The sequence below is a fragment of the Tiliqua scincoides genome, chromosome 3 (genome assembly GCF_035046505.1).
Source record: "Tiliqua scincoides isolate rTilSci1 chromosome 3, rTilSci1.hap2, whole genome shotgun sequence".
In the NCBI taxonomy this organism is placed as follows: domain Eukaryota; kingdom Metazoa; phylum Chordata; class Lepidosauria; order Squamata; family Scincidae; genus Tiliqua; species Tiliqua scincoides.
Window position 1 is genome coordinate 28,696,211 of NC_089823.1, and position 25,463 is coordinate 28,721,673.

The following is a 25,463-nucleotide window of genomic DNA, read 5'->3' on the forward strand; positions in this document are numbered from 1 at the left end:
ATGCGTGAGAACCACTGATCCAAAGGAAGTAGTATTATATGTGTTGGATGCAGAAGCTCTTGAAGATTTATTTGCAAAGTTTTTAAAAGATGCTGCCCTTCTTGTTAACTGAATTATGCCATCCTGAGACATGAATTCATTTCTTACCTTCTTGGCAAGGAGAGATCAAGGTCTGCTTGTTGGAGAACTACAAGGATGTTGAGTTTTCATCTCTGGGAAGTGTGATGGTTTAATCAAATAGCCAGTGTGATCAAACTAGTCAGGTTTGACACATGGATCCCAGCAGCAACTTCAGGAGCATATTGGTTGAGAGGTCAACCTGCTCCCCAAGCACCAGCTAAGGGAGAATTAGAAACTAGCCAAGTGATGAAAGTTTATAGAGGCTCTAAACTAGGTCCAAACTAGATGTAACACTAATGGAAGCTTCCCACCAGAGAGAAATCAACATGGGGGTCTTAATTCAGATTTGGATCATGAGTAAAAGGGTTTAAGTACCCTTACTGTGGTCCCAATCTGCATGGATGGGGCTGTACCTGCTGTTTACATTTAAACACACATACAATTTGACCCTAAAACTACACAGATGGACAATGTAGGGAAGGGACCTACTTGTTTTGTCAGAGACTAAAGTCCTGTCACTTTCAGCTAGCATTTTCTGGACTTTTTTGATTTATTATTTTAGACATCTTTATCCCACTTTTCCAGCCCACATAGCAGCTCAAAGCAAGTTACAACATAAATAAAACAATAATTATTGCTGTCTCTGTTTTGTTTCTGTTTTTTTTTTTTTGGTTTTTTTGCAGTATTTTGCTGTAAGTGCTTGGTTTTTCTGTTGTATAATTTGTTTTGATTGTTTTAATCTTTGTTGTCAGATGCTCTGAGTCCAATAGTGGGGGGAAATGGGGGTCATAAATTTTTGAAAATTTCTATGTTCTTATTTATACAGCCTGTTGATTCCCTGGATCTTATGGAAGCTTCTTTTAGTTGCATTATGTTGCAGGGAGACTTTAAGACCAGAGCTGCCCTGGGTTGACTTGTAAGGTGCATCCTTTTTTTCTCCTTTTTCTAATGTGTATTCCTTTGGGGTGGTAAATATAGATGGTCACCTCTAAAACCAGTGGCTGTCTCTCCTGTTCCACCCAGAAGGAGAATAATAAGATTTAGGGTACAGCCTAGAATAAAACTTAAGACAATCTTATGATTGGAATGATTGTGTTTGTAGTTGTTATGGGTTTTTGATTTGCAGTAAATTCCAGTTTTGTGTTACAAATGTCCTAATGTTATTGAAGTATTAGCTGATTTTTTTTCACGAGCCTATCTCAGCTTCATAGAAATGATAGTTTGCCTTCTGTAGCCAGTGATTGGACCAAACCATCCTAGGACTGACTCTTAGCTTATAGAGGAGAAAGAAGATTCTCTGGTAAGAATTTATCCTCATGCTTTAAGTAGGCATATAAGATTGCATGTAAGATTTATGTTATCTTTCATTTGTTTAATTTTTATACATCCCATTACTTCTGGGTTGCATAATTTCAGAGGAAGAGTCTGACCAGATTATCAACCTTGCAAAATATTTAGCTATCAGAGAAAACTAACCCAAAAAAGATCACCTTTTTATATTGAACAACTTTTATATGTCTAAATACATTATCTGATCCTAAAAAAGGCAAATACAGATGTTTCTCTAATTTCTCTGTGAAACAAGATGTTTGTGTTAGCATAGTGGCTAAGGGACTGAACTGCTAATCTGGATTTCCCTGGTTTAAATATTTCCTTTGCCATGAACTCACTAGGTGGTGGACTTAAGCAAACCATTCTTTCTTAGGGCGCAATCCTAACCCCTTATGTCAGTGCTTTCCAGCACTGACATAAGGGCAGTGCAGCTCTGAGGTAAGGGAACAAGCATTCCCTTACTTTGAGGAGGCCTCTGTGAGTGACACCCAACCGCAGGATGCAGCACATGTCCCATTGGCACTGCTATGCCAGTGCTAGAAAGCACTGGCATAAGGGGTTAGGATTGCACCCTTAGTCTCTGTTCCCCAGCAGCAATACGGGGCTAGCAATACTTTTTGTTATAAGGGTTGTTATAAGAACAACATCAAAATAAAGTCCTATACAGATGCTAAGTAGTAGTATTAAGCTATTTGTTGCACAAAAGTATTTGAATTCCTTCAGTCATGCTGTCTTGCTCACAATACAGTGGAAGTGTCTATGAAAATGAATGCACTAGAATTGATTTTTAATCTGTCAAGTCTGTCACTTCTTGGGTATTTTTAAACTCCTTGTTTTATGGTTTTCAAATACTACATGCAAATTAACATATTTTCCTGGAATAGTTTCAGAGGAAACATTAATACATTGCATCTGTTTAGCCATCAATTTACCAATTAAACCCATTCTCCTACCTCTTGAGTTGCTGTTGGTTGAAGAACCTATTAGTTTTCAGTTCAGACATTTCTCCATTATCTACAGTTCAGCGATCTCCAAACTGCAGGACTGCTGCAGGAAGAAATAAGGACAGCTATCCTTATTGTGAGCAGCACTTACTGTTCTACTGCGCTGCGTCTTATCTCTCTCTCCAGTCTCTGCAGAACCTGGCACCGGGCCGCCACATCTGCCTGAAAATCTGGGCACAGAGCCTGCTGGGGCAACAGGCAGCAGAAGAAGCTGCCCGGCACAAGGTTCTGTAGTGATCAGAGATGAGGCTGCCGCACGGAACAGGGGCGGGTTTTTCATCGCACTGGATCTGGCCCATGGACCGTAGTTTGGAACATGCTGATCTACATTATTAGCCAGACAATCATGGCTTTTTAAAGTTCCTCTGGAATGGGTTGACATTGCCATGTGTGTGCATCTTTTTTATTCGGCCAAACAAAAGTTATTTAGAAATCAGTGATCAGATTTCTGGATGATGTTCTTATTATACATACAGCTGTTTAATTGTAGGCATACATTTTTGAATTGATAATTTTTCATATTGTTTATCTTGTAAAGACTTTTCATTTGACAATAAAATTGCTGTTTGTATATAGTTTACATAACTAAATTATGCATATTAGAGCATTGAAAGATCTCAGCAGTTATTCACTGCTGGAGCTTGCTTTATTGTTTACTGTAAAAGAAATATTATTGCATTAGGTGTTCTAATAAAAAATGACTCATTATTAAGAGATTGTCACCTGAATCTAGTTTGAATAACCTTATGAGCTCTAGAATGTAATTAATTGAGGAAATCAAGATAGATTTGCATATGAATAAAACAATACTTCTGAAGAAAAAAAACACACTTAAGTATAGAAGATGGATGCATGCGTTCCAGCAGACTCCATCTGCAAAAGGTGTTTTCTTGTGTGAAAGAGAAAGGAAAATACCTTTCTAAGATGGGGTGTACCATCTATAGTTTTTGCACTAAAATTAATAGTTTTTAAAAATCTACTGCCTGATTAATTGGTGAAACTTTATTGTAAATTAAAATAGTATAATTGATTTAATTTAACCAATTAATCCACTAGATATTGCAACCATACTAATTTTGTGTTTATATTTAGTGTGTCTTTCCCATTCATGTATTATGCTGTAATGCTGGAGTAGCAAACTTCTGATTCTATTTAACTGTTCCAGCCGTGCTTGTCTTGTGTATGTATATCTGTCTTTCCCTATCAGTGTTGTTTCTAAAATGCATTATTTGCAGGTATGTTTCCTATCTCTTGATTTCTCCCTGAGAAATACATTGTTAGTGCCATGTTTGCATGTTTCAGTGAGATAGGACTTCTGTCATGGATCCACAGTGGACCAAGCCACAAGCAATAAGTAGCTGGCTCACAATTGACTCCATGATTTTCTCCACAGTTGTGGTCATACCATCTATCCCACACCCAAGTTTGAACCATGGATTCCTTGCCAAGTTAATCCCTGAGCAGAGCTTTACACACTCATTTTACAAAGGTAATAAATGCTAACATAACCTCCTATCATGGGAGGTTAGGAATATAATTATATCATGTAATGTATATAATGTATAAACTTGGGGTACAATTATATCATGTAATGTAATTCTAAACCTAACTCTAACACAGCTATTGATAGAAAATATGTTTTGCGTTGTACAGAAATTAGACTTTTTTTGGAAACTCTGCCTAGCTGTTTGTCTTCTGAGGTACCTTGTTCACTGAGGTATCTTGTTTACTGAAATAGTTGTAGGTAATAAAAGTGTAATGCTGTGAAAAACAAACTACATGATGCTTGATCTAAATTCCTTTTATAACATTACATTGTAAATAGATCTTTAAAACTAATTCTAGCTCTTGATTTCAGTTTTGAATGTAGAACTTGGAGAACACCTGATTCTCAATTCAGACGAGGATGGCAGTCTAGCAGGGGTTCCTCCATTTCTGAGACAACAGTTGGATCTAAAAATATGATGTCATCCGAGGACATGTACATGCACATTGACCCTGACCATCTTTCCTGTACTTTAGCATAGCTTCCTTGCTTCTTTTTGTTTCATGTTCACAGTTCAGTGATTTTTTTTTACCTTCCCTACCTAATCAGACAATACAATTTAACCACATAATCACTTTTTAAAGTTCATTTCCAAAATTTATTTTTATTGATTTGTATTTTACCCGACAGCCAAAAAACCTCTCAGAGCAGCTAGGGTTCTTACTTTTATTTTCTTTTTTAATAAAGTCAAAAAGCTATAAGGATTAAAGCTAGCTATTCATCTCTTTCTCACTCTTCAAAAGGGGTCCGCTTCTACAAGAACTTGCCTGGTCTTCCATCATATATTGTAAAGAAGATATATGTGGTGGGGAAAAAAGTGTATTTGAAAATAGTGTCTCATAGGCAGCAAGTCTCATATAAACATAATAGAATGGGAGAACTGTCCAAGTTAGAACCTAAGCATCATAAACTGTTGTGGAAGGGAAGTTTCCTTTAAAGGCTGTTCAGGATGAGGAACCTCATGGCAGGAGGTGATGCTTTCCAGGATTTCTGGTCAATTCATTTAAAAGCTGTTTCAGTTAAATAAGAACCCTAATCGACCTTAGAACCACACTAGCAACATGGCTCAAGAGAAGTTCCTCCTGTCTTCAGTAATGTCAGATCCAAAATGCTACCCAGAATATTGTGTAGGATCTGCATATAGATCTAATGATGTTAGCTCAACTCACAGGAACTCATCATAACTGTTTTGAAAAATCTTACTTTTATCCCAGGAAGAATTTGCTAACAAATAACACCTGTTGGTCATTCATTCTGATCAGTTGTGTATAGTCAGGAAGGATTAATAAGATTTATGTCCCACCTCTTAAGGCAGACAGGTCTTGAACAAGGCATTCAAGGTGGCAAACAAATTTTTATTTTTAATAAAAAATATAGTACATGTAAATAAAATAATGAAAATGAAGTACATTACAAACTGTAAAACACTATTAGCAATAATTTAGTATCGTAAAAGTAGCAAATAGAAAGCATACTGGAAAAGCAAAACAAGTCAAAAATATAATGTCACAAAAGCAGCAGCATTGTTTCCCCCACCCCTTTTATAAAACTGGAAATAGGAAGCAGGAATAAGAAATAAAATCAAGGAACATAAGGGAAAAGCAAAAAGCAGAATGAACATAGGAAGCCCAACAACAAACTAACTTAAGGCTAGTTGAAATAAAAAGCATCAGACTTTGCCAGAAGGTAGACAGGAAGGACAAAGATCTACATAATTAAGGCACTGCCACTGAAAAAGTACTTACTCAGGTCACTTCCAGCCTATGGGTGCCAACAATGGCATCCTTAGAAAGGTCCTTCCAGTTGGGGGGCTGGCTGGCCTTGTAAGAGAGAAGGCAGTCCTTCAGCTACCTTTACCCCAAGCCAAGAGCATTATAGGTCAAAACCAGCACTTTGAATTGCACCCAGTATCAAATTGATAGCCTGTGCCACCTGTAGGAACAGTGATCAGACTGAGTCAAATCAGCAAGCTCCTGTGATATCACAGTCCATCACATTCTGCACCAATTATAACTTTCAGACATTCTTGATGCTACTAGTGCATGCATGGTCATGCTTGATTGTCTCGGGTATGGCCACAGTTGGCCTACCAAGCTAAACTGGTGCTTCTGCCACCTGGCCATACAGGAGCAGCAATGAAACCAGGAGAACCCCAGGCTGTGAATGTGCTTCTGCAGGGGAGTACAACCGCATTAAGAAGAGGTTGATGATCCTGTATCTGCATTGCAGAACTCCAAACCAAGAGAACCTCTGTCTTGTCCAGACATCCAGTCCCCAGTTGTCAGAGGTTCAAAGCTGAAGTGCCATATTAGCCAAGTGCTGTAAAGCAAAGTGCCTTAACGCAAGGTATACTTGTAGTAGCTTTCTAGTCTAGATTAGAACTTGGGACAAACTGATTATTTTGCAACAGAGTTCTATACTTAAGTGGGGCAATGATATGCATTTCCTAGATTCAGTCAACTGTCTATTCCAGTGGTACTCAAACTTTTCCAACCAGTGGCTCCCTTGACCCCTGTGGCTGTTGGCCATGACTCCCCATCATGTTCCTGAGTGCTGGAAGTGACATCATTAAACAGGAAGTGGCCAGAAATATTAACTATATTAAATATAATATTATAATATATTTATTATAATATATTATATTAAATATATATTAACTATATCAATATTAACTGGAGATAGACTGCAACAGAAGGCATCTATCTCCGGACCAGATCAGACGGAAAGCTCTTCAACCTCTCCAGACTGAGAGCAAAATCCAAAGTCCAGCTGAAATGTCTGCGTGACTTCCTCTTTGCCGATGATGCAGCTGTCACTACCCACTCTGCCAAAGATCTCCAGCAGCTCATGGATCGTTTTAGCAAGGCCTGCCAAGATTTTGGACTGACAATCAGCCTGAAGAAAACACAGGTCATGGTTCAGGATGTGGACTCACCTCCCTGCATTACAATCTCTGAGCATGAACTGGAGGTTGTCCATGACTTTGTGTACCTTGGCTCAACGATCTCCGACACTCATTCTCTCGATACCGAGCTAAACAGGCGCATCGGTAAAGCAGCTACCACGTTTTCCAGACTCACAAAGAGAGTCTGGTCCAACAAGAAGCTGACGGAACATACCAAGATCCAGGTCTACAGAGCTTGCGTCCTGAGTACACTTCTGTACTGCAGCGAGTCATGGACTCTTCGCTCACAACAGGAGAGGAAACTGAGCGCTTTCCACATGCGCTGCCTCCGACGCATCTTCGGCATCACCTGGCAGGACAAAGTTCCAAACAACACAGTCCTGGAACGTGCTGGAATCCCTAGCATGTATTCACTGCTGAAACAGAGACGCCTGCGTTGGCTTGGTCATGTCGTGAGAATGGATGATGGCCGGATCCCAAAGGATCTCCTCTATGGAGAACTCGTGCAAGGAAAGCGCCCTACAGGTAGACCACAGCTGCGATACAAGGACATCTGCAAGAGGGATCTGAAGGCCTTAGGGATGGACCTCAACAAGTGGGAAACCCTGGCCTCTGAGCGGCCCGCTTGGAGGCAGGCTGTGCAGCATGGCCTTTCCCAGTTTGAAGAGACACTTTGCCAACAGTCTGAGGCTAAGAGGCAAAGAAGGAAGGCCCATAGCCAGGGAGACAGACCAGGGACAGACTGCACTTGCTCCCGGTGTGGAAGGGATTGTCACTCCCGGATTGGCCTTTTCAGCCACACTAGACGCTGTGCCAGAACCACCTTTCAGAGCGCGATACGATAGTCTTTCGAGACTGAAGGTTGCCAATACAATATCAATATTAATTATATTAATCATATCGTTAATTAAATGCAGATCTTAAAAATATATTATTAATACACAGCAATATACATGCTTTATAAATGATCAGCTGCTGATCACTGTTGGAGACAGGATGCTGGATTAGGTAGATTTTGTCTGGTCCAGGAGGACTCATTTTTTAAACTTTGTAAGCATACCAGTAGAATTGTTTTATCAAATGAACTTTGTGAACAACCAGTCTGACCAACATTACACACACACACACCCCTGTGGACCCCAATCCAACTAGTCATTTCTCCCATTCTCCTTGGATAGGATTGAACCCTTTATTAATTTAATGAAATTAAATTTTTTCAGCAGCTGGTGGGGAAAACAAAAATAGACCATGAAAATATATCAGAGCTGGTATGGGTTTGGTTAGGAAGCTGATTTGTCTCCTATACTAGGAGATGCACGGTTCAAGCCTATAAATGTCTACTCAAAAGTAAGTCTCATTAGAGTCAATGGGGCTTGCTCCCAGGAAAGTGTGGATAGGATTGGGCTGGCAATCACTTCATCAATGGCTGATAAGTATTCCCTTCAAATAGCAAGATTCATCACTTTAAAAATACAGCCTTTCCTCTTCAGTTAAACAACAAGATTAATAAATCACTTTAAAAATAGTACCCTTTTTCTGCTCCTGGCCAAGTGAAGTGTGTGCTTCTCTCTTCCCCCCCCCCCATGCCAACTGCATGGAAACAACTTTAAGACCCCTGGTGACCAGTAAAATAGGAAGCGTTTTATCTGGGGAGGGGGAGGAAAGGCTTGGAGATGGAAAGGGGGGTGGAAGAGGGAGGGGGTTGAAAAGAGAGATTTCACTTTGATGAGAAGCGATCCCAGGCTGGGAACTAGGAACCAACCAGACAAGGATCAGCGAGGGTTAAGGACTGCAAGCTGAGCATGCTCGGTGCTTGCCAGATGGGGGGTCTAAGAGCTTTGTAAACAACATGCAGAGAACACAGAAGGTGGCAGCCTTGGAGTGGTGGGAGAAGAGGGCGGGCCGGCAGCAGCCACTCTCGCAGCTGAGCAGCTCCCATTTCTTCTGCTTTTAAAAAAAGCGCGGATGACGGGCAGAAGACGGGCTCGTATTCTGCCCAGGGGTGTGACTGTATCACTGTGAGAGGACATCCCGCGCCTCCCCTTTGAGTTCCTGGTGCCGCCCTAAAGAGCCGCACCGCACAGTTTGAATAACACTGGTCTATTCCTTGAGAACATTAAAGGTAGTATGGGAATTATGATGTTGTATAATGCACCATTATATTTAAAATATAAGACTTTTTGAAAAGGCTATTGAAAATGTTCAAAAATCTCATGGCCATAAGGGAAAAGAAGTTAAAAGTGCAGAAACCGATTTAGCTCAACTCTTTCTTAACATTTTGGGGTTAAACTATTTTTATCAACCCTGTGTATAACTACAACAATGTAAGATTTAATAAGCAGGATGCTAAGTAAACAGTATCTTGGGTTAATTGTAAACACATTTATTATTTCTTTATTATATTTGTACCCAGCCTTCTCCTTAAAGACCAGAAATCTGGAGTTGCTGATCATCAGTCATTTGCTGCTACTTAGTCTTGAATTAACAGTTACTATTGTCTAATGCGTCAGTGATGGGTCATATCCACAAACATCCACTCCAGTTGCTTTTCTGAATTGATGGTCAATGGTATGCATTTTTGCTGCATTAAGAAGTTGCTCTTCTTTCAGAATGACTCTCCTGCATCTAGGCTATTGAATTTTACACAACCTATGTGACTATGGGTGCAATCCTAACCCCTTATGTCAGTGCTTTCCAGCACTGACATAAGGGCAATGCAGCTCCGAGGTAAGGGAACAAACATTCCCTTACTTTGAGGAGGCCTCTGTGAGTGACACCCAACTGCAGGATGCAGCACATGTCCCATTGGCACTGCTATGCCAGCGCTGGAAAGCACTGACATAAGGGGTTAGGATTGCACCCTGAGAGTCCTAAATACTTCTTTCATTTTGGAAGAAATGTCTGTGCAAGGGGAAGGAGCAATTTTTACTAACCTCTCCCCTCCTTCTGCATCCCCCAAATGTTGGGAAGACCCTCAGGAACAGATTTTCAGAGGGTGCAGGAAGTTTCCAGTGGAGGGGGAGATTAGTGAAAATGGTTGTTCTCCCTTGTGAAAACAGAGTTGCTTCCATGAATGAAAGGAGACTTAGAATTCAGTCCTATATATAACTTGGCCTATATATGCCAGTAAAGGATTCTGATTCAACTTGGACAGAAAATGCCCCACATATGCCTGAATCCTAACTTTATTTACTAGGAATTTCACTCCTTCGAGCACACTGGAATTCGATTTGAACCAAGCGTGCTGAGAATTGGACTGCCAAAGTGCTAGTGATGGTATGACCTTAACATCAGAATGGCAAATCATGTTAATAGACTGTTCTTCTAAATAAAATATTATTAAAAATTTATTTAAAATAAAATATTCAAACTGAAATAAAATACTAAAATACTGTTCTATTAAAACTTGCTTTAAATGTTTACCAGTGTTATTACTCTATTGTTGTGTTGTCACTGTGAATGTTTTTATTGAATTTAAAACATTCAAAGGGAACAGGAGTTATGGTAATCTTATCATGAATACACTGCACTTTCTAGGTCTCTGCCTGGCATTTCAGATGTATGCACCTGGTTGTGGATAACTAAGGGCCCAATCCTAAAATTACCCTGCACTGATGGTGGGTGCTGTAAATGTGCCACAAAGCACGTTTATGGCATCTGGCGAGTAAGGAGCACTTGTGCTGGTCCTGTGCCAGTTGGGTGCCAGGCCCAGAGCCAGCAAGAGGAGGATGCACTGCTGGAAGGGGTGAGACCATTGGGCGGTGTGACCTCTGGGTGGCAGAGCTGGGGGAGGAACGGGGCGGGAGCAGGGTGCTCCATGAGATCCTGAACTTCGTATTGGACCAGAAATAGCTAGCACAGACTTGAGAAACCCCATTGTGGTGCTTGGGGCTTTCCCTGGGGGAAGGGGACAAAAGTCCCTTTTCCCCCGAGGAAACTTCCAGCAGCTCCCTGGCACCTGCTGGATACAGCGGTAGCTGCTTTGGTGGGTGCCAGGAAACTTAGGTTTGGGCTGTAAGACAGAAAAGGGATTTAGAGCTGAGGGGGTGATTTCAGAGATCCCCTTGATTGATTGCTCTGGGAGATTTTAACATACAGTTAACATTCAACGTGCTGATAGAACCATGACATGAGGTGCAACTGGATTTTATGGCCTCTATAGCAGCCATTACCCTGCCTCAGATACTTGGTCCAACACATAGGGATGATCCACCCCAGGGTCAAAATGTTCCTGATGGATTTCTGACCTCTCTATAGGAGTTTCCTGTTGCTGTGACTGGTAGTCCTAGTGAAGCTTTGGTTGACCCCACACACCTATTTGCAGGTAAACAAGAGATCTTGGTACAGGAAGACTGGGGTGAGAGGCTTAATGACAAGGCTATCATATAACATTGATTCTCCCTCATTTTCTGACAAATTATGGATTAGGCCAGGGCTTTTCAAACTGGGGCGTCGTGACGCCCCAGCCTGAGGGCCCTGGCCTCTGCCCCCTTAAGGGGCGGGGGCAGTGAGGAAGCAGGGAGGAGGCAGCAATGTGATTCCCAGGATCGCGTCGCTCAGGGGGCTGTAGGGGCTTGGCTGGTCTTACCAGAGTCTCCTGCAGCCTTGCGTGGGTGTGGGGAGCCCTGCGCAACAGTCTGCAGGGCTCCCTGAAGCTTAAGAAGTGAAAGTGCAACAATCGCACTCCATTTCTGGTTTTGCGGAGGCGGAGTACAATTGCTCCGCTTTTACTTTCTAAGCTTCGGGGAGCCCTGCAGATGGTCACGCAGGGCTCCCCGCACCCTCTGAAGGCTGTAGGAGGCTCTGGTAAGTCCAGCCAAACCCCTGCAGCCCCCTGGGCAACGCGATCCTGGGAATCACGTCACTGCCTTCCCCCCGCCCCTGCAAGGACTTAGAACGGCTCAAATTGTCCCAGAGAGTTTGAAAACCACTGGATTAGGCAACAGAAAGTTTCAAAATAATTCTATATTACCAACAACCCAGTCCTTTCTTGGGATGGCCCAGAGTGTGCAGTAGCACTGGCACAGCTTCCATGACATGTTCTGGGCTGGCTGGGGACTAGGCAGTGACAGAGAGGTAAGTAAAAACATCCTCAATGGGCCTATTTGGATTTGTGCCAATATTGGCATAAATCCTAGTGAGTCCAAAGGGGTGTCTGGAGCCCAGGCCAAGGACATAGGAAATCAGCAGCACTGCTGCAGCCAATATCCACCCACTAACCAACACTTCATATGCCCCTGGCCGCTCCTGATCCCTGCACCAATACTTCCCAGAAACTCCCCCTCTGCTAACGTACCCTGCTCCAGCAGGGTCTCAGAAGGTTGTCGGCATGTGCTTGCAGCTGGCCAGCCACCAGCTGATTGCTTTGGTGGCCCTCGCCCACACGCTATTGCAGTAGCTACTGCACCAGCAGCCTGAGCCTTGCACAGATGGAACTCAGTGCAAGGCCTGGTTAGGATTGGGCCATGAGGATATAGATTTCCATACTAGAAAGAAGTGTTCTGTGTTACATAAATAGGAAATGGTAATTTTCATATTGACTATTTCGAGGCTTTTAGGTTGCATACTAGGCAAACATATTCATGTGTATTCATTTATCAATCACAGTAAAGAAGACATGCTAAGCAAGACAACTGTGACGATGATACTCACCTCGGGCAACATGTCATTTATTTAACCAAACTGATTATTTTAGTGTTAAAAAATGTAATCTTCAGTTACAATGGAAAACATTAATAGGCATCTGGCATCTAAGTGCTTAGTCCTGGACAAGGTTAAAATCACTGCTAGTCATAGCAGTGCTCCTTCTTTGCCTACTGGCTTGTCTTAGCGCGATAATAAACTGAAGGGTTTTGAAAATTTACAGTGCTTCTGTCAAAGTCATAACATAAACAGATGTAATCATTTATTTTCACTGCTGTCCATCTTTATGTACTTGCTTATCTAGTAGGAAAGTGATGCATGTGCTAAGAGTTTTAGATAACTAAAGTAACACTATTTTAAGATTAGCTTATTGTCTTTGCATTTGGGCTTGCAAATGTTGTAGGTTAAAAGCTGCAAGCTACTTTTCACTTGGTTTCTTTGTCTTAGAGATAATGGGGCTACAGGAGCTAGTTTGCACAAACAATATTTTAGAGTAAGGCCAACTTGTCCTTGAACGCTTGTGGTTTTTTATTTTTTTAGTATAGTCTAGTTTACTGTAGTAAAAGGTGGCGGGGCAGGCTATGGGTAGGGGGGCTGAGCAGTGAAGGTGGAAAGTTACTGGACCCTTGTCTTCTTTGCTAGCCGCACCTATAAGCTAAAATGTGTATAAAAAACTGGTTGCATCCAGTTAGCTCTCTGCACGTGATCTGAGGTTATCTCCTCTGTGTGTCTTGCTTTAGTACCAGCAGTAAACAGCTGTTCTCTACTGCACCTTCCCTCGGAGTGGACTTTCTGAAGCCCACAGAGAAGGCAGGCAGAAGCATGCTGCCTCTGCAGACTTCAGAAAGCCCTTCAGAGGGGACTGGAAATGCCCTTCAGAGGGATCAGGTGGAGCCGAGTTCTCCCGAGTGCAGGTCCAGGAGACAGATGTTGAGCCAGATTCATGGATGAAAAATCTGACTACACAGACTCCACCAATAGTTAGCTTCTCAGCACAGTAGACAAAGTATGTCAATAGTCCTCCTTCTAATTGCCCTTACAATCTGATGGTAAACATGTACTTGGTAGAATAATTGTGGTTTCTCTTGTTTATCTAGTAGCTGTATGTATCAAGAAAAAATAGCCCCTATAACCTTTAATTTTTGTTAGCAATACATGAGTATTAGAGAAAATCAGGATTTCTCATCATGGATTGCCTTTTAGTTATTAAGTAGCATCCAGAATTACTCCTTTAGATCAAATTACTATGGAGGCTACCTTGATAGGTTTTCTCATTTGGTCCTATCCCAATAGTGTGGGAAAAGTAAATTAGAATAATCTAAAATGTGTTAAAATCTCACATATCGAATCATCTCTCTAAAATATATGTCAGTACAATATTCCCATTGTACCCCACTTGTTACATAGTTCAGTTCCTTTGGAACTGGGAACTTTATTTTCTATAGAAAGTTCAGAAGCTATTTAAAAGAGCTGCGTTATAGCTGATCGTGTTTTGAAACTGTTATATTGAATATGGTGCTAATCTACACTATGTTGGTGTGTTTGTTTGAAGTACGAAGATGAATACTAGGATTGCAGTGGCATTCTGCAAAAAGCTGAATTATTTTCAAATTCTGTCCTTTCAGTAAACTGAAAGAATGTCCCAAAACAACCAAACCAGAAACCTCAAAATTTCAGCCATCACAAAAGTGACAGAGGTTAGGGGCCTCAGAGTGTGCAGAACTAATGATGTGATTTTATTAGGAAAACTACTAGAAGCTTTGGTACAGGATCTGTATGGCTGTGGATTCCACATCTCAGATTGGATCATCCCCTACTAGAATTATCGCCTGGTTCCCTGAACTCTGACATAAGGCTTGGTTCAGGGCCCTGGTGTGTCCATGCATCCATCACTTCCAGCAGATTCCCCCACCCCACCATATCAACTCAGCTCATCTCATCCCACTCTTAGTATGTTCCCTGGCTTATCCTCCCCTCCAGCAATCCCACCTGTCCTCAGAGGTCAATAGGAATTACTCCCAGGGGCCCATGGGGGCTCCTGGGAGAATTTAATTGGCTGTTGCAGCATTGGCAGCAGCCCAGAAGTTGTATTAAGAAAACCTTTAATTCCGAGGTATCTAGGTTTTTCTAATTTGCTGTACAACTCTTGGTTTTCCTAGTCCTGCAGCAGCCAATAATGGGACCAAGACAGACTGACCAGAGTCCTTTGGGAGCTGTGGCACTTAACACATGCCCCCCCTGGGCCCATCCTCTGGTACCACCTGTGTCTTCTCTTCATGGCTGGCACATGAGTCAAGGCTATTTTTGCACATGTCATGTGTAGTAGGTAGCTGTAATATCCAATTTTGGACTTTTAAAAATAAACTTTTTGAAGGGTTGTTCTTGTTCAACAGCGGATGGAGTAGGCAGATCAGGTTCAAATGTGTACAAACAAATTGGGTTGCTGATATAATAATAATAATAATAACAGGTATTTATATACCGCCTTTCTTGGTCTTTATTCAAGACTTTATTCAAGGCGGTTTACATAGGCAGGCTTTATTTAAATCCCTTATTAAATAGGGATTTTTACAATTTGAAAGAAGGTTCTTTCTTTCAAGAACCACTACATTCAGGTGTTTCATTCCGATCTGGCTTCACATTCTGCCCTCCATCCTCCCATGCTCAGAGCAGATGGAATAGCTCAGCTTCAGCTTGTCAGCTGCTTCAAGGTCGCACGCTGCCGGTGGCCTCGAACTGGCGACCTTGTGGATGTTATCTTCAGGCAAACGGAGGCTCTACCCTCTAGACCAGACCTCCTGCCCACTGCAACTGACCTCCTGCAACTGATATCAGTTGCTTTGTTTTTATGATCCAAAATTTGCCCAAATAGGCACTTTTGAAATGTTGCACTCAAAAGTCTGCATTGGCTTCTTGAGCAAGGTAGAAGTGGGCGCACCAGAGAATACATGTGAGCCATGATTGCCATGTGAGTCCAAGAGAGGGGATAGAGTGCAATGAAAAGTGGATAACTATCAATTATCTCTCCACTGTTTGGTGGAAAGAGGCCTCTACCCAGGCATCTGCAAAACTATATTTCTCAATTTTTCTGAATAAGATATTGATATTATAGTATTAATTTCCAAGGTTAAATGATTTGTATCACTTTTCTTTTACAGAGACTCCTACTGTATTTCCAGATAATGTCAAGGAAAAAGAAACACTGACCCCAGTTGAAGATATCCAGCTGGAAACCTCCATTCCTCATACTGATTCTGGAATTGGAGAGGAACAGATGCCCAGTATCTTGAATGGGACAGACTTAGAAACAAGCACAGGGCCTGATGCCATGAGTGAACTGTTATCTACTTTGTCAACTGAGGTGAAGAAATCTCAGGAGAGTTTAACAGAGAGTCCGAGTGAAATCTTGAAACCTGCCTCCTCAATATCAAGCATTAGCCAAAGCAAGGGCATCAATGTCAAGGAAATATTGAAAAGTCTGGTGGCAGCTCCTGTTGAAATTGCAGAATGCGGCCCTGATCCAATTCCCTACCCTGATCCTGCACTGAAGAGAGAAGCTCAGCCTATTCTTCCAATGCAGTTTCACTCCTTTGACAGGTATATATAATTCAGTCGCTATTTAGTCCTATATTAATTAATCTTGACATCAGAACATATAGATTGTCTGTGAGACATTGATAAAGACTCTGTAGTGGATGCAGAGCTGCTTTATATCCGTTTGTGCTACCTTATAAACAAACCATACTATTTATGGGAAAGATATCTTGATTGAATTTTGTCTCCTACCAGCAAATAAAAGTATAATTAATATTTGGAGAACAGATCTGTTTTTGTGAAGCTATAACTATAAAACAATGCTTTTCATCCTGAAATACCTTTGAGACAGAAAACAGTCTAAAAATGCTCAGCAGAATTACTCTGGCTTTCCAGTGTCAGCCTTTTTATTTGTTTGCCTTTTAGTATGCCTTTACCCATCCAACAATATGTGGCAAATGTTATGAGAAACAAAAACGAAGCTACAACTGTCTACTTCCTCCTCCTCCTCCTCCTCTTGTGTTTGTAACTACCTAAAATTCATTTCTTTTTCTGGTCATCTGAAGAATAGTGAAACTCAAAATTTCATTAAAGTTGGGTAATTTGGAATAGTTCCAGTTCGAACAGCTAGAGATTAAACTATTACTGGTAGGTTTCTAGGGAAAGCAGCTTTAAACCCAGTGAATAGTTAACATCTGAATTGCTTTGGCAAAATTACCGTATTTTTCGCTCTATAAGACGCACTTTTTCCCCCCCAAAAAGTGGGGGAAAAAGTGTGTGCGTCTTATGGAGCGAATACTGAAAAAAAAAAAAAACTCCGCCCCTGGCCCCGCCCCCTCTGCTCGGCTCCGCTTCCCAGGAAAGCGTGGGTGGGGTGGCAGTCTTGCTGAGCAAGCCTGCGTGTCTACTCAGAAGTAAGTCTTAGAGTCACTGGGGCTCACTCCCAGGAAAGCGTGGGTGGGATGGCAGGCAGGGGTGCTCATTATGTCGATCCTCGAGCTACCAGTCCATCTCCAGGCGAAATGAGTCAATCACGGGCTTCTCTCCTGTCCACGCATCCCTAGGAGTGAGCCCCTGGCAGGCTTGTGAGCCCAGGGAGCGAGCCTAGGGAGTGAGTCCAGGGAGCCCAGGGACTGAGACGGGCTCCTCCCTGGGAGAGGAGGCGCTGGCAGGCTTTTCTCCCGTCCACTCATCCCTGGGAGTGAGCCCCATTGGCTCTACTGGGGCTGACTTACCTTTCCCCTGCTTTTGCACTGGTATGTATGGAGATCTGCTGGCCCCCCTCCACTTCCATCTGTTGGTTCTGTGTGCAAGGGGTTTTGCAATGGTCTTGCTGTGATGTCTATACAGAGATCTTACCTGCCCCACGCTTTTCCCCTGCTTTTGCACTGGTATGTATGGAGATCTGCACACCCCCCCCCCTTCCATCTGTTGGTTCTGTGTGCAAGGGGTTTTGCAATGGTCTTGCTGTGATGTCTATACAGAGATCTTGCCTGCCCCACACTTTCCCCCTGCTTTTGCACTGCTATGTATGGAGATCTGCTGGCCCCCCCCCCACTTCCATCTGTTGGTTCTGTGTGCAAGGGGTTTTGCAATGGTCTTGCTGTGATGTCTATACAGAGATCTTACCTGCCCCACGCTTTTCCCCTGCTTTTGCACTGGTATGTATGGAGATCTGCACACCCCCCCCCTTCCATCTGTTGGTTCTGTGTGCAAGGGGTTCTGCACTGGTCTTGCTGTGATGCTTATACAGAGATCTTACCTGCCCCACGCTTTTCCCCTGCTTTTGCACTGCTGTGTATGGAGATCTGCACACCCCCCCCCACTTCCTTCTGTTGGTTCTGTGTGCAAGGGGTTCTGCACTGGTCTTGCTGTGATGCCTATACAGAGATCTTACCTGCCCCACACTTTTCCCCTGCTTTTGCACTGGCGTGTATGGAGATCTGCACCCCCCCCCTTCCATCTGTTGGTTCTGTGTGCAAGGGGTTTTGCACTGGTCTTGCTGTGATGCCTATACAAAGATCTTACCTCCCCCACACCTTTCCCCTGTTTTTGCACTGGTCTGTATAGAGATCTGCTCCCCCCCCCTTATATTGGAATCCAGGAAGATCTGGTGAGGAGGTAGATGTGGTGTCAGCAGTGGCCCCTTTAAGGGTAAGGCCTGGGCATCCAGCAGAGAGTGCTGCACAGCTGCAGCCACTGGAAGGCAATAGGGCCCTCAGGGATATAAGGAGTACCAGAGGCAGAAAGAGTTTGTGGGTTTTGAAGGAGTGCAGGTTGGAGGTAGGGGAGGAGACTGACTGGGTTTATTGAATTTGGAATCTGACTGTGGATTGTGACTGGACTTGGATACCCTGATGGATTTAACTGACCTACCTGGAACCTGACCTTGGACTGTAATTTGGCTTATTGGCTCTGGACTCTGATTTGGTAACTCTGAATGATGGGACTGATTTACTTGGCATCTGTGGACTGGAACTGGACTCATTTTTGCTTGCTGCACTGGTGAATTGCACAAGGGGGACTGATCAGCCTTAAGCGGGCACGAGGCCCAGTGGATTGGAATTTGGCAGAACATCATTGTAGCAGAAAGATAATGTGATCCCCTATTTGTGTGCACCTACTTTTGTGAGCTTCATAAATTCTGACTCTAGCGATGATGAGTTCTTGGGGTTTCCAGAAAACTAGAGTGCTCAAACCTTTAAGTCTCTCCATTTGTTAATGACAGTGATAATGGTTCTTAATGCCACTGTTGACTGCTGTTCACTTTACATGGTTCAAATGTTATTCTGTTATAGTTTATTAAATATTTTATTACACTATTTGGTTCAGAATATTTTTTTCCTTGTTTTTCTCCTCTAAAAACTAGGTGCGTCTTATGGTCAGGTGCGTCTTATGGAGCGAAAAATACGGTAGTTAATCATTGTAATTTTTCTCCAAGTTTTACAGTCGTATGATAAATGGATCAACCATAGCTTTTGTTGAACAAATATATTTCACTGAATTTTAGAATGTTAGCTAAATACTAGAAATGTGCTATATTCAGCTCCAACAGCCTTGGAAGAAGGCTATATTGCCTCATTAATCAAAAAATATGACTGGAAAATGTAAGTTCATACTGATCATACGGTGACATAGAAGCTTATTCATTCCTTTAGCAGCTTGAGAGCCCAATCCTGAGCAATATGCGGCAATTTACTACTGATGCATGCTGTCGCAAACATGCTGTAAGACATGTTTGCGAGGCTTAGCACCATCCCAGTACCTTAGTCCAGCACCAGTGGAAAACCGGTACTCAGTTGCTCCACGGTCACCTGAACTGCTGTGCAGCAGAGAGGTAGGTGGGAGAGGCAGGGAGGAGGCATTCCAGGATGGGGAGGGCGGGGATAGGGCATTCCGGTGAGGAAGCGGGGTGGGAGGAGGGTGGGACAGGTGGAGCTCAGCTCCACCGGATCCTGAGTTACATGTTGGGCTGCATGACCCAACATGGAGCACTTTGATTCTGCGGCAGCTCCAGAACTGCCATAAAACAGAGTAGCCCCGTTGTGGGGCTACTTTCTTAGTAAAGTAGAAGGGGAAGGGGATGAAAGTCCCCTTCTCCCAAGGAGACAGCAATAGCTGCCTGGGGCATGCTGGAATCTGCAGTAGCCCTTTTTGGCACTGCGGCAGCCCTGCACTCCAGGCAGCTCAGGATTGGGCTGTGAGTTCTCTATTCAGCAAAATTCTGATTTATATAACCATTTAGACACTGTTACTTGACAGGTAACAAGCTCTGCAGCAAGGGACTGATCTCAGTGTTTACCATACATTTTCACCTTCACTATGATGCCAACAGCAATGCCAGGTTACAAGTTGCTGGGGGTCCAGAAACAAAACCCAGCACTGGACACCTGTGGTACCCCTCCCTATCCCAAGGGCACTTTGGGGGCTTCTACTATCACCATACTTGACTAGGTATGGTTGACCTGACCAGGTAGTCCCTCCAATGAGCATGAACTTTCTTGTCCAGTTTTTGGTCTAATCAATTTTTACCCTTGTAAAATCAATCAAGTGATACCCCTGCCAAAAAAGGGTGATATTGTGAACCTAAAAAACACTAAGAACCCCCAAAAGATCTCAGTATTATAGAAATACTACATCATAGAAAATAGTTATGAAGTTCTAGAGAACTAACTATTTTAAACACACACATGCATACACACACACCTTCTCTTTGTATAATTCACTGGTGTCATCACATTTGGTCTTGGCTTGGGTGCACATATGTATAGAAAGGCATACCAAAGATATTAGATCCATGAAAATAATCACATATTACTAGATAACACAGGCTAACACACATTTTACTGTCTTAAATATTAGACCTCTTCCTGGGTGTATTTGGGGTAATGATTAAAAAAAAAAAGACATCAATTTTGCCCTATGTCACATCTAGTTTTGGAGATACAGCATAGCCTCATTAGTGAATGGTTCAAGAAGCTTCCTTTTGAGCAAGCCTATGCCGTGGCTTCCTCCCAAGGAAGCTGCTTGAACCATTCTCTTACAAGGGTATGCCGTATCTTTGAAACTAGATGTGATAGGGCAAAACTGATGCCATTTTTTTGACTCTGCACCCCAAATTCCTATAAAACCACCATAAATTTTGTAAAAAGTTTTTCTGGCCCTCAAATTCACAGGCCTGTGTAATTAGCACCATCAATATGACTGATTCAGGGGGCTATTTGAATCTTTGAGACACCCAGTGTAATTGAGCAGATATTACTCTCCAGAAGTGTTCATACATATGTGACTCATAAATATGGTGGGGTGTTTGATGTGGCTGAATGGATCAGCTTGCCAAAGAGCTAGGAGGAATGTGACTTACTCTCATTCTTGCTCTTCCTCCACACGGTTACTTGATCACACTCTCTCTTTGTATGTGTACTCTTATATACATCTAAATATATTTACGTTTTACAGCTATATACTAAGGCCTTAATGGATTTACACTTTTGCTGATTCTATAACTAAAGCTTTGACTTTTTCCTTTTATATGAGTTAAGTTTTTAAATTTCCAGTGGTGTGGTAAGTCATCATGTTGACACATGGTGAAACAATCAAATATTTTACCGCTGGCTCAGCATGCACTACTTGCCAAGGGCTCATATGGTACCACACACTGAAATAGCTCGAAGGCATGACTTTGGGTCTGTATCTGTATCAAAAGTTGAAGCTAGTTTTTCTATCTAGCTTCTGTTACATCTTGTACATGCTTAGCCACAGTTGTAAATACAATGGTAGAGATGAGTAATAATCTCTAACTGCAACCTATGTAAACTTAACAAGATTTACAGAAAACTTACAAAATGTGTTAATATAGTGTAAGTGTAGTAAGGAAACATTCATTTTGCATGTTTCCATGTGTTTGCAAATCTTTTTGTTTCCACATTCAATATTGTAGCTGCTTATGCTATGTATATGCAATATCTGAGTTTCATAAGAAATACGCTAAAATTTTTATTTTTGCACAACTTCACAGCTGTTGACAGAGCAAGGATAGACTTGTGCAGATCTTTGCTTTATTAATAAATAACGCATTATTCTGGTTTAAAAACCTTATTTTTGTCATCAAACTATTCCAGTTACTGTTACTATTCCAGTTACTATTCCGGTTACTAATATTTTAGTAAATATTACTAATACTAAAAGTATTTTAGTTACTAATACTAGTTACTACCAGTTACTAATACTATATTTTAGTGCTAAAGTATTTTAATACATTTAATTATATATTTTATAAGAACTCTAAATGAAAAGTCTCTTCAACTTCACACAGAAAATAAATATTGCTTATTGTACAGCAGCAATTACAAAAAAAGAATATTATGAAGAAGTTGGTGCATGATCAAATCTTACAATACTGTCCTATATAAAATATAATGTAATTCATTTTTAAAGCATGTAGAATTGTAAATGAAATGTTAAAAGCACCAAATATGTTTCAACACATCTTATGAAATAGGTCTTCTGTGTAGTTAATGAATTCAGCAGTTCAAGTACTATCAAATGTAAATGATGAGGTGATATTGATGAAAGGAGGGATTGAGGTCTCGGGGGGCGCTGATGACGGATTGAACAGAAGCGCCCTCGCACTGCACGTAACTCAAGTCTGTCGTCTTCACTACTCAAAGCCATAATGGAAGGTGGCAGTCTGAAATGAGTTGCCACGGTAAAGAGTATTATTTTTGAAATGCTTTCACACAAATCACTAGGCCCCGCATACAACTTAGTTTCATGCTTTAATGTCATCAGGAGGCACAAATTGGTGTGTCTAATTGTTTGCCACCTGCCAGCAAAATGAGCTGCCAGCTAGCCAGACGGGTTTGATTGTCCGTCAGCCGTTCAATAGATTGAGAGTGACAACATCAAAAATTTCACTTCAAACTCTGAAGCTTTGAGCAGCTTTACAGAGACCTCTTCCCCACAAGTGCTTCTGGACAACTGCATTTTTCAATCAGTTTCAATATATTGCTGCCTTCTGCCTCATCTGTCTTAAGGTAGCTGTAATTACATTATGAGCTATATAAACAGATTTCTCAGGCCCTGGAGTCTGGACTTGCGAAGTTATGACTCATCTTAACATCAGACTGAATTTCTTGAGAATAATTTGTAGGCGGTATTTGTAGAAGTATATGACAAGCTCCAGATTTGCAGCTGTTTTAGAATGAAAATAACAAATTCCATTTCATATTCTTTTTGTTTGACAAAAAGCTGCATAGAACATTTACACTAAAAATACTGATATCTGTTTTCTGGCAATATTATATTTAGGTCAGTGTTTCCCTTATAAGTGTATTCCATAAGGCTATTTTTAACCAATCAGCTATAAAATTCTAGCTCTTTATAAAAATTTGAAATTTCATATTTTGTGCAGGAGCAGAGGAGACATAATAAGGTATGCAGTGTTGCCTGTCATCTTGTTTGAAAGTATTCTATTAAAGTAATTTTGATAAGTATCATTGCAGAGGCAACAAATACAAAATGTAGGTTAAGGTCATGATTTAAAGTGTGATCACCAAAGTTTTTTTGTCCAAAGTGTTGCCCTATCTGCAACCAGTCTACAAAGTGCTTTTAAAACTATCATGCATTTAGTAAGTGATTTGATGGTTTTAGCCCAAAAATTTTCCAGAGGAGAACTCAGTAAAAAATTAGCATGTGATCTATAGTGCGTCTCCCTTTCACCAGTTCTTGCACTAAGCCCCCGAAGTGTTGCTTAAACTCTAAGGTGAACTTAAAGGGGGGAAAAGAAGGGGGATAAATTTCTCATAGTACAGTGTTTCTCATCGTTTGTCCCCTGCTGTACCACTTCTCATGGTCCACCTGTTGGAAGTATCACCAGAAGTAACTGGCAATGATGTCATTGCCAGTTACTTCTGAATTGGGAGGCCAGATGTGACACGACAAAAACAAGCAAGAGGCTGAGTGTAGATGAGAGGGCTTTTTTTAGTGTGCTCTGCCTGCTGAGCTGAGTCTTCTACTGCTGGTTGTTGCATTGTGCTGCTGGTCTTGCTGGCAAATGGAAGGGGACTGGTGGTCACGTGGATACCACCAGATGCCACCTCACATACCACTGGTAGTACATGTATCACTGGTTGAGAAACACTGCCATAGTATAAATGATCGCTTCAGGGTTCCACAAAAAACAATTTAAGTATTTATGTACTCCTAAGGGCCCAACCCTATCCTAGGATAGGGCCCTAACAGCCCAATCCTGAGCTTCCCAGAGCTCTGCCAGATCCTGCGCCTCCCGCACTACTGCGGGAGGCTCCTTGGGATAAGGTGACGTTCATCCCCTTCCCCTGAGTAAGGGAAACAGCCCTGCAATGGGGCGACTCACTTTAGCAGCGACCTTTTGGTTGCCGCTAAAGTAAAGGCGCTTATGTAGGGCAAGCAGCCCTACCTGAGCGACTTGGATCCGCCTCTCCCCCTTCCCCTGACACGCCTCCCCCATGCCCTCGGCCATGCCTGTCCCCTCCCTGGAACACCTCCCCCATGCCCCTGGTCATGCCCCCATCTCCCGTTCCTCAGCCCGGCGGTCCAGGAGACTACCAAGTTGCAGAACCCGGGCGCCCGCTGCGCGCTGGCTTAGCACCGGCTGTAGTTGGGCTAGCTCTGGCGGGAGCCTGGTGGTAAGCCCCGCAAACATACCTTATGGCATGTTTGCGACTGTGGTCCGCGCTGCAGAGCCACGAAGCAGACCACAGGATCGGGCTCTGAGTCTTGCTCATTGAAATAAAGGAGCATTCCCATTGATAGGAAAATGTTTTCACTATATTAATGAAGAAATCATTTTAAACCAATTGCATTGAGAATGTTAGAAGGATACTAAGGACCAGTCCTATCCATTTTTCCAGCACTGATGCAGCCTTACTGACAAGGCGTGCACTGCATCCTGCAGATGGATCAGTCACAGAGGCCTCCTCAGGGTGAGGGAATGTAAATTCATTGATGCCAAACTATCTTCTTTAGATCTTTCTCCTGAACTCTTAGCTGATTTGGACCTTCAAAAAGCGCATCATCTCATTAAACTTAATCTTTGGGAGCAAGAATATGCAATTTTACTGTCTAGCTTAAATCCGACCTGCTCGCCTCTCTCTTTTGGTTTGTCCCCTTCTCTGGGCTGTCCTGCGAACTATTTTACCCAACTTACCAACCCTAGTAAAAGACGGGCCTTTATGCTGGCAAGACTGAATATCTTTCCATCGGCATTACATCAAGGGAGATTCTCTAAAACTCCTCGTCCAAATAGATTATCTCTATTTTGTTCAGTTGAACCAGATACTCTGGATCATATCCTTCTTTGGTGCACTGTTCATCACAACCTCAGGTCCCACTTACTTGATTCTTTTCTTTCTTCTCTTCCTGTTTCCCTTGTTGATCCTTTCCCAATTCTTCTCAGTGATTATCCCCCTCTTATTACTAACCTGGTGGCGGAATTTTTAGCGGTAGTCTCTAAGGCCAAAGGCTGCACTGCAGATACATTGGTCCTGGAGAGTTGGATAGGATTGGATCCTAAGTTGGCCTAATTTTGAATTTTGAATTTTTTGGCATTTGTTCAAAGGTTTTCTCTCTCTAGAAAACAATTAACTCAGTCCTACTAATTATTGCGTGTATGTCCAGTATCCACTGATGAGTCATGGGTCCGTGAAGGCCTCAGAAAGCCACTTCTGGCTGGATAAGCAAACTGGAAGTGGTCGCAGATCTGTGTATCCACAGATTCATGTATCCGCAAGTGTTCCTGGAACAGATCTCCCATGAACTGAATAGGTAGCATAAAATTTGACTCTGCCATGTATCAATTTGAGTGTTAAACTCAGAATTCCAAAAGAACTTGTGATAC

General features: G+C 42.2%; 1 protein-coding gene across 9 annotated transcripts in view; it reads left to right on the forward strand.

Moving 5' to 3' along the window:
* Window positions 1-25,463, forward strand: part of NBEA (neurobeachin) — a 472,923-nt gene that overhangs the window by 127,375 nt on the left and 320,085 nt on the right. For 7 of the 9 annotated variants that reach the window (XM_066621990.1, XM_066621993.1, XM_066621995.1 and 4 more), the window contains exons 29-30: window positions 3,850-3,945; window positions 15,709-16,147. In XM_066621990.1, the coding sequence (XP_066478087.1) occupies window positions 3,850-3,945; window positions 15,709-16,147 (535 nt within the window). The remainder of the gene's footprint in view (window positions 1-3,849; window positions 3,946-15,708; window positions 16,148-25,463) is intronic. The other 2 variants (XM_066621997.1, XM_066621998.1) reach the window with 1 other exon arrangement.